The sequence below is a fragment of the Mytilus galloprovincialis genome, chromosome 1, assembly GCF_965363235.1.
Source record: "Mytilus galloprovincialis chromosome 1, xbMytGall1.hap1.1, whole genome shotgun sequence".
Taxonomy (NCBI): domain Eukaryota; kingdom Metazoa; phylum Mollusca; class Bivalvia; order Mytilida; family Mytilidae; genus Mytilus; species Mytilus galloprovincialis.
Genome location: NC_134838.1, coordinates 23,410,845 through 23,420,375, shown reverse-complemented (window position 1 = coordinate 23,420,375; position 9,531 = coordinate 23,410,845). Strand labels below are relative to the sequence as shown.

Genomic DNA, 9,531 nt, shown 5'->3' with positions numbered 1-9,531 from the left:
TTATTTCTATCATTGGCAATAACATCATGATAGATTTCTTCATAGCTTGTAATGCAGTAGTAAGAGTCTAGCTAAATAGGTAAAGTATTATCTTCCTTTATCTGTATACATATTTAGCTTCCTAAAGTCAATATATATTCGAACATATAGAAAGTTTTTGAATAATATTTTAAAAGTATAAAATAAAATGATATTGTAAGACTATGTGAAATTGAAGTTATAATATGAATTCTTTTGTTGTGTCTCATGATCACGAGTATTTCAATTACTTTATCACAAGAAAGATCTTTTAAGCCTTTGCAATGATCCCCTTTCATTGACATATTTTTTTAATTATTAATTGTGTGTTTTATTTTCAGCTTCACTTTATTTAAATCAACCAGCCTATGTAACTATGCGCTTAAACGTGCATCAACATTTACTGTTATTATCAGTTTTGGTCTACAGTACTCTTTGTTCCAAATGTTCGTTTGATTCAACATGTGAGTGTGTCTTAAACAAAACAACAAATCTAATCTCAGCAAAATGCTCCGATAGAGGTCTACTAGCTATTCCAAATTTTGGCAACACATCGCATCTTCTGGATTCATTTGATGGAAGCCATAACAAAATCGATGTTATACCAAACTATATTTTTGGAAATGCTAAAAGCTTAATTAGGCTGGATTTATCTCAAAACAACATATCGTTAATATTTCTGGAATCCTTGTATGGACTTGAACAACTCGAAACGTTAGACCTCGAATCGAATAACGTACAGTATGATGTCAAGTTCATTCCTCCGAACTGTTTCAAAAATACTCCTCAACTAAGATACTTAAACCTTAAAAATAACATAGGTTTTTATCCATCTGCCCAAAGATACCCAAAGTTGTCTTCACTAACTGAACTTGAAATTCTAAAGTTAGATGGATTACCACAGGACAGTTTTCAAAGGGGATTTGAAAAACTAAGTAAACTTACATACTTAGATCTGTCGAGTAGAGATTGTCACATAGTAATCATTCATTCAGAGTTTTTTCACTCCCTTGTAAATCTCCAGTTTATTGATCTTTCAAACTGTTCAGTGGTAACAGTTTGGAATAATACCTTTAGTCATTTGAAAAATCTGACACATCTCAACGTTTCTCATAATGAGAAGTTGAATTTCGCAGGTATTGAAAATATAACCTATGACTTACAGTTTACTTCCATTGAGGTACTAAAATTCAACAAAGTACATAAAACATTCGAGATGAATACAGAAATAGGTCACCATACATTGAAATATCTTCAGAATACGAGTCTAAAAGAAATGCACATGGATAGTAATAGATTGCAATATGTTAAAACAGGAGTAATTTCAATATTGCCGAAAACCTTAGATAGACTGTCAATGGCCGATAACATGCTCTCGTTTGGGTTATATATTTTGGAAGGAAAAAACACGAACGTTTCGTTTCTGAACGCGTCATTTCAGTTTACTTCACATACACCTTCGTTGGGATCATTTGAGTTTATTAACAGATATAAAGCTCAGTCCGGAACGCATCGTATAAAAAGAAATGTTGGAGTGAACTTTCCTCTTCCGTTCCCAAAGAATATTCGTGAATTACACATGAGGAGAAGCCAATTACAATTTGATATTCCGAGGTTGGAACTAACGGAAAATAAGTTGGAATATTTTGATGTTAGTCTCAACCTTCTTGCAAACTGGTGGGGACCAACAGTGAATTTCATTCACCTAAAATTTTTGAATTTGTCCGGTAACTATTGCTCTAATATATCAGTGCATTTTTTTGAAGGCATGGCAAATTTGGAAACATTACACATTCAAAATAATTTGCTAGGATTCAACATTCCATCTGATGTAAAAGGCGAAATTTTAAAGCCGCTCCAACATTTGAAAACTATTGACCTATCGCAGAACAGAATACCTGAACTCCCTCCTTTGTTTTTCGTATTTCTGGAAAAACTCGAAATATTGAATTTACGTGACAATCAAATTGAAGATATAGACTTCAAATTGATTCAAATGAAAAACTTATCCAGTATCGATTTATCTAAAAATCGAATACAATTTCTCGGTTCATCAGCGATTAATTACTTGGAATCCGTGTCAGACAATCGCAAATTCTCCTTGAATTTGAACCGAAATCCGTTTGCTTGTTCGTGTGCTACATTGGAATTTCTAAAATGGATATCGGAAACGAAAATCATTTTACTTGATCGCAGAGAATATGAATGTAAGTACGAAAACGGAACAAAAGCTTCACTTGCAAACGTCAACAATATAATCGATAAATTGAAGAAGGAATGTTCTTCGTATCCAGGCATCATCATAGGAATCACTGGCACCATATTTTTGTCTGTTTCAATAGTTCTGTTTGGACTATTCTACAGATATCGCTGGAACCTACGTTATTTATATTATATGACTAAAAATAGATTCCGTGGATATGTTCCTGTCATAGAGATTTCCAAAAAATCTTATCTCTACGACGCTTTCATATCTTACGCAGAACAAGATGGCAATTTTGTTCACCATGATGTAATTGAAAATCTAGAGAAAAAAGGCAACCTAAAGCTCTGTCTTCACAGACGCGATTTCCTTCCTGGAAACGAGATTTCCGCAAATATAACAAGTGCTATTCATAACAGTCGTAAAACGGTAATCATTCTAACCCGCCATTACTTAAATTCTCAATGGTGCATGTTTGAATTCAATATGGCAAGAATGGAAAGTATGTACTCGAGAGAAATCGGAAACACACTCTTTCTGGTTTTTCTGACCAGCATTCTCCCAAAGGAACTTCCCTTGGTTCTGATGGAATACATTCATTCTAACTCATATATAGAATATCCTAGTGACGAATATGGGAACATTGTTTTCTGGCAAAAAATGAAAGAGGCTCTACGTGCTTGATTTGAAAATTGAATAACTGTGAACATTTACTCTGAACATATTTCTTATCAAAGGATGTTCAAATTAAATGAAGCTATATGACCCTATATCATTTCTTTGAACTGTAATTAAGTGAACATATTTCTAACTAAACTCTGTTCAATTGGATGAACGTAACTTTTATAGAAAATAAAACATCAAAATTACCTATCGTTTAACAAAAATGTGTACAACTACATCATGTGTTGCTCGTTGCAGTTTGTCTTTGCTTGCATGGCTGTTTTTTTAGAAGGTGTCGGATGTGGTCTGTAACACAATGTATACTGTGGGGTATTATTATTAACATTTATTTTTTTTGGCGATTCCTGGTTTTCGTATGCGTGTGTTATTAGTAATATCATTAGTGTTTTCTACCGTTTTAGTATATGAAAAATATATTTATATAGAACTTGTTGCATACAGCGATCACTTATTTATACCTTCCAAAACTTTTATCATGCTAGTAATACAAGAGTAGGTATATTGTCAGACATAACAACATTTGTTGCTTTTAATTTTGATGTATAATAGAGTATGAGGTTTTTTTATTTTGTTTTGTGGTATGTTGAATGTGATTAGCTCTAATGTTTTGGAGTTAAACCTATAACAGTTCTCTTCTAGGCTTGTCTATTGTGGGAATATTTAATTTTATGTTTATGTTTAAGTTTTAAAGAAGATCTTGCTTTTGCAGATGTTTGTGATGACATGAAAAGAACTGTATGGTTTTTCCCCATACTTTTGCAATTGAACCATTATCGGTCAACGTGAGAAAAATTAGATTATTTTCTGTTTTAATTACTTTCAAACCTTTTCTGAAAGTAAGTTTAGTAGTTGAAGTTGGACAAATGGTTCACAATTATTTTTTTTTCTATTGGAAAAAATTATCTACAGATTTACAAATCTTTAAAAATTTCCTCAGTTTGCATAGAAAAATGAAACTTCATTCACAAACATTTATTCTTTTTTATTGTGAAAAGCAATATATAAAAACCTGAAATAATTCAAAATGAAGAATGACAATGCGCCAGGCAGTATAATTATGGTATAGCGACATCCAATGCTGTATTTGATATGAAGCTTTGGTAACTAGAGTTCTACTAGAGTTGTGTTTCTTATATTACTGATATTTTATATTCAGACGTAGATGCATTGAATATCCATACAGTAAATGGTTTACATTGTTTTGCGTTCTTTAAGACGACTGTTCTCTGATAATAAACTTTATTTTGGCATGGGGTTACTAGGGAGTGGTTAACATCATACGCTACCAATAGGGGTCTCGCATAGTCAGCATGGAGTTCCAATACTAGTAGTGTATTGATGGAAAAGGGTTTCATTTCCAGATAGGGACGGATACTTCTACTTCTACTTTTTAGTGACCGCCTTCAACACGTTGAAGTTTATGTCACTTGTACTGCGCATTGCTTTGTTGAGACGTATATTCAGTGAAAAACTTTACATTTTATGATTAAAAACAAAAAATGATTATAACATTTTTACAAAGTTTTACATATTTTTATTTTACATGTATGTATTTATATATTAAGATAAAACTATTTACACATGATGAATTTACTGGCTTTAGGTGTAGGTTGATATGGCTGTTTTAAACGACTCTATAGAGTCGCTCATAACAATACTAAGATGAAGGCTGTTCCAGTTTTTAATTGTTCTTGGAAAGAATGATTGTTGGCGTAATTGTGTTCTGCAGGATGGAATCTGGTATGAGAGTGCGTGCATGTTCTGGGACTGTCTGAACGGTTGTATTAGTCTGTCTGTTTTTGTGATGGCGATGAGATGGTATGTAATTTTATAAAACATGACAAGGCGTGCATCAGTTCTTCTGTATGCTAGGTCTCTCTATTTTAAGTGACACTTGATGTGTTTCTGTGTCGGTTATTGACAAACATAGCAGCCCTCCGTTGTACCTTTTCTAGTTTGTTTATATCCTCAGTAAAGTAAGGATCCCATACTGAACAGGCATATTCTAGTCATTGTCTGACTAAAGATTTATATGCCTGTTCCTTTACTGAGGTGGAACTGATGTTAAGTTTCCTTCTTAGAAAACCCAGTGTACTGTTAGCCTTATTACAGATGGTGTTTATGTGACCGTGCCATTTTAGGTCTGATTGTATTGTCACGCCTAGGTATTTTGCCTTGTCTACATGTTCAAGAACATGGCCGTGTAGAGTGTAATTGTAAGTTATTGAATTTTTATTTCGACTGATGAACATAACATTACACTTGTCAGGATGAAAAGCCATTTTTGCAAGTATGTTCCCAGATGCCTAGTGTGTTAAGATCGTTCTGTAGGGTCTTGCAGTCGCTGTTAGATTTTATAACCAGATAAGCAATAGTATCGTCTGCGAAAAGGCGTATGGTGGAATTTAATCCAATTTGTATATCATTAATATAAAATAGAAACAGACTTGGGCCCAGATCCTTGAGGCACTCCTGACTTCACAGGGACATAGCCTTAAGTCTCGCCCTCTTAGATAACTGCTTGGGTACGACATGATAAAAAGCCCTGTATCCATGCATTTCTTTCCCTGTATATCATAGTAATTTAGTTTGTTTGATAATAAGTTATGACTGACTTTATCAAAAGCTTTAGAAAAGTTCATTATGAGTACATCTGTTTGTTTTGAAGTTTCAATATTTTTAGTGACATCATCTATAAATTCCAAAAGCTGAGTTTCACAAGATCTATTTTTTCGAAAGCCGTGTTGAATGGGATACAGGATGTTATGGTTGTCTGCGTGTGTCATGATTGCGCTAACTACAACATGTTCTATAATTTTGCAGCATATGCATGTTAAAGAAATAGGCCTATGATTTTCGGAATTATGTTTGGACCCGTTCTTAAAGATGGGAGAAACATGTGCAGTACGCCAGTCAGTGGGGACTTCGCCAGTGTCTCTGTCTTTAATCTTTGCTTTTCTTTCAGCATAGTAAATTCTAACACAACATTGTTTAGCAATATAAAACCCCAAATTTGATTGTAATAAAACAATAATGTTATATAGGAACCCGTAAGAACTATGAGCATGCCATGACTATCTTTACATGCTAGTACTCGAAAGATAATAATTCAGAATGACAAAACATGTGTAACCTTGATTTAACTTTAAGGGAGTTCGCTTCTCAGTTTCAAAGTAATTAACTTTTCAAATCTCTAGTTTATATTGATTGAGGATTAATTAAGGAATCAAAAGAGCAAAAAAAATATATAGATCACCGTGCTTGTTTTCGAGATATTAGCCATTGAAATTTGGAGGGAAAATATTCTCTCTTGACTTTTCATTGCTTTACCATTGACAAGTTTAAGTTCTCAAAAAGTATTAAAAAATAATCAAAATTTTATAAGACTTTAACAGATGGCTTATCCTTATACATGTAAAAGATTTACAAAAAGAAAAATTGGGGTCACCGGGCAACTTTTTTCAAGGCATTCAAATGGATAAAACCAGAGGATTCCGAAAATCTGACAAAAATCCAAAATATGACAAGCCAGCTTCCTTAAGGTTTGGCTATGTAAATGATAGCTATCCTATTCCTTATGAAATAAAGGATACCACAGATATAATGTTATCAGCTTCTTTTCTGTAAAACCAACATAAAGAGTCGGGTGAGAACTATGCTTTACGACAATGAGATGACTGTTTCCCCATGGTGAACCTTTCAGAAGCATCTATTCAGCATATAAGTTGCACATCTCCTAATTAATAAGATATTTCCTACAACATTGCTTCATGTCAGGCAGTCCTGTGTTTCTCACAATGGTCATACTCTAGAATGGGAGAAAGGAATATATATTTTGACAAGTGCATTGTTGTCCGTTATATTGGTTATTGGTCATAAGATTTGAATTTCCCTGTAATAATTGAGATGAAACTTGAGAGATGGCTAGGAAAATCATAATGATTTCCAGTTCTGCAGCTCAACAGTAAAATCATTATGTCTACCAATAGATGTGTCACTGGAAAATGGTTTCTGGATGATACCGTAAATTCAGAAATTATTGCATGCATTTACTATTGCGATTCTAGACTAAGATGAAATTTTGATTTTTGATATATTGAGAAAAATTCATGATATTAGGAAGACACATTTTTGAGGAACCACCAAACTCAGCGGTCCCTCCATCTTAAATTTCTATGCCTTACATTATTTTATTTAAAATACACTAACCAAATGACCCTTTCATGACATCAAGAGATATGAGTTGTAAATATAGAAATATAATTGCTTGTTAATTATGGTTGACAGAAGTCCATTTAGAGTGCTGCAAAACAGATATTATAAAGTGATGTTTTGTATCAAATCTGAACTTTTTTGTTTCCATGGTTACCAAAAGCAGAGTGAACTACCTAACTTGAGTGTAGAAGTCAAACTTCACATGTATTCGTTACATTGATTTTCATGTGTGCTATGCTGATTCTGAGTTATTTCAGCAATATCAGGTTGGTTGCTAAGGCTGTTTCCTGTTGCTATGGTCCTTTAGCCATTTTAATTAAAACTAATATATTTTTTTTTTATAATTTTCAAACATTTATAGGTTTTAGTCTTTTAAATTGCATTTGCACAACAAATAGCAAAAAGTTGATAATGAAAAGGTATTCATTTTTTTTTTAATTTTTCATGAATTTTACAATTTTTTCGTGCCATGGTAACAAAACAATACCAATTCTGATTTCAATAATTCAATATATGGACTTTAAGCTGCAATCATAGTTTTTGATAAAATTATTTGCCCATTTTCAATTTTACTTGTTTCAAAATATGATATTTAAGCCATTTTCAGAAAATGTAAAAATACAGATTTTTGCAATTTTTTGAAATAATGTTTTGGCCTTATATAAAAAAAATATTCACAACCTGAACATTAAAATATAAACTTCAAATAATCTATTATTTATGTGTGGAAAATATTTTTATCTTGCAATTCCAATTTTCATATCCAATTTCATCATAAATTCCTGAAAAAAAAGTGGCTGCATGTTTCCATAGCAACAGTTCAACAAAATTAAAAAAATTGAGCTTGCAACCTTAATTTCAATTTAAGCTGTCTATTATATGAAAGAATAAAGCAGTTCTGAGACATACGTGAATCACCCCCTGCCTGGATCTTACAAATAGCTGTACTTAAGTGGTTAAGTTGAATTCCATTCTTTGGAAATTTTCTGGTCATCATCATGATTGTGTTAATAAAAGGTTGTTATGGAGTAGCTGTGTCATAGATAACTACGGATATTTTAATTGGCGAAAGTAACAATTTACCAAGGACTATTGAAAACAATGAGAAATTGTTCATATTTTTGCCAATCTGCTATTCTATATTTTTTAACTGCATTGCAGTATCATTCACGTGTAAAGTTTAATGAAGATCACGAACGATACCAACATATATTAGTATTTGTGCTTGTTATCAGGGTATTAAAGCGTGTTAGGTTCTTTTCATATATAAAACTTAGAATTAAACCATTCCAACATTTCTTCAGTTAGTATCTTTGTTTATCTGTTGACGAAGTGTCACCATGATTCGCAGGATTGGAATCTTCTCAATCACTCTGTGATATTGTTAGGGATTAGATCTTATTTTAGTCCGGACTTAGTCGTTGTTATCGTCACCAAATGCTGAATATGCATTGTCTTTCAATATATCCATGCAAGGCATCATCTTTTACCGAACTCTTTTATCTTACACTATTCTTTGTATTATCAGGCCGCTACTTCTAGTTTACTCCAGTACGCGTGACTCTTTGCATAAAATTTGTAGAATTCATTTGATCAATTTTTCAAATAAACTTTATAGGGTTATTTTATGGAACATTTCATTATCCAATTTCTTTAAAGATTTTTCCCGTTTTATGTACAGGACAAATACATAAACGTGGAAACGACGATTTCCTCCTTTTAACACATACCGTTTTGGTGGTAATTAGAAGGGTGAAGTTTATCCAATATGAGCTTTGTGTGCTTTATATAACCCATCTATTGGTTTGGTCAACGTTAATTAAAGATTTTTCTTTATACGATAGTTTTTGATCCTTTATTTGTACGTCTTCTCAAGAAAGATTAATGGTCTTTTGAAGAATTCAATACACAGCGAGTAAACAAACCTTTGAAATTGTTCTTTATTTAATGTACTTGATAACACTAACAATTTTGAATTATTCAATATAGATATTTTTTTTTCTTTATATTTGACAGAACTACACCAGTAGGTGTCAATAATGTTCCATTCCATTATCTATATTAACTCTATGCAAATAGTAATTTTACTTTCTATTTTGTTTAACTTGTCTGAATATATCACGAAAAACACTGTTTAAGGATATGAAATATTCTTCAAAAATATGTCCATAGTTGCATATGATAATTGATTGTTGTTTGCCTAATGTCTAGTGACAAAACATTCAGGGCAATATCTTTTATGCACAATCACTGTTTAAAAAAAAAAGAACCGATTAAAGTTGCCATTAATTGTGTTTTAGATTTCCTTATTTAAATGACAATTAAACGTCATAAAAACAATTTACAAAAAATCTGTTGTTCATATCAAAAATATTTATCTGTTCCTTATATTCTTAGTGTTAAATACTATA

The 9,531-nt window shown here is 32.1% G+C and overlaps 1 protein-coding gene across 1 annotated transcript; it reads left to right on the top strand.

Moving 5' to 3' along the window:
• On the top strand, positions 1–3,090 carry LOC143069882 (toll-like receptor 4). The gene is made up of 2 exons (XM_076244687.1): positions 1–79; positions 360–3,090. The coding sequence occupies exon 2, from the start codon at positions 395–397 to the stop codon at positions 2,903–2,905; it is 2,511 nt and encodes an 836-aa protein (XP_076100802.1). The 5' UTR covers positions 1–79; positions 360–394; the 3' UTR covers positions 2,906–3,090.
• The last annotated feature ends 6,441 nt before the right edge of the window (positions 3,091–9,531 follow it).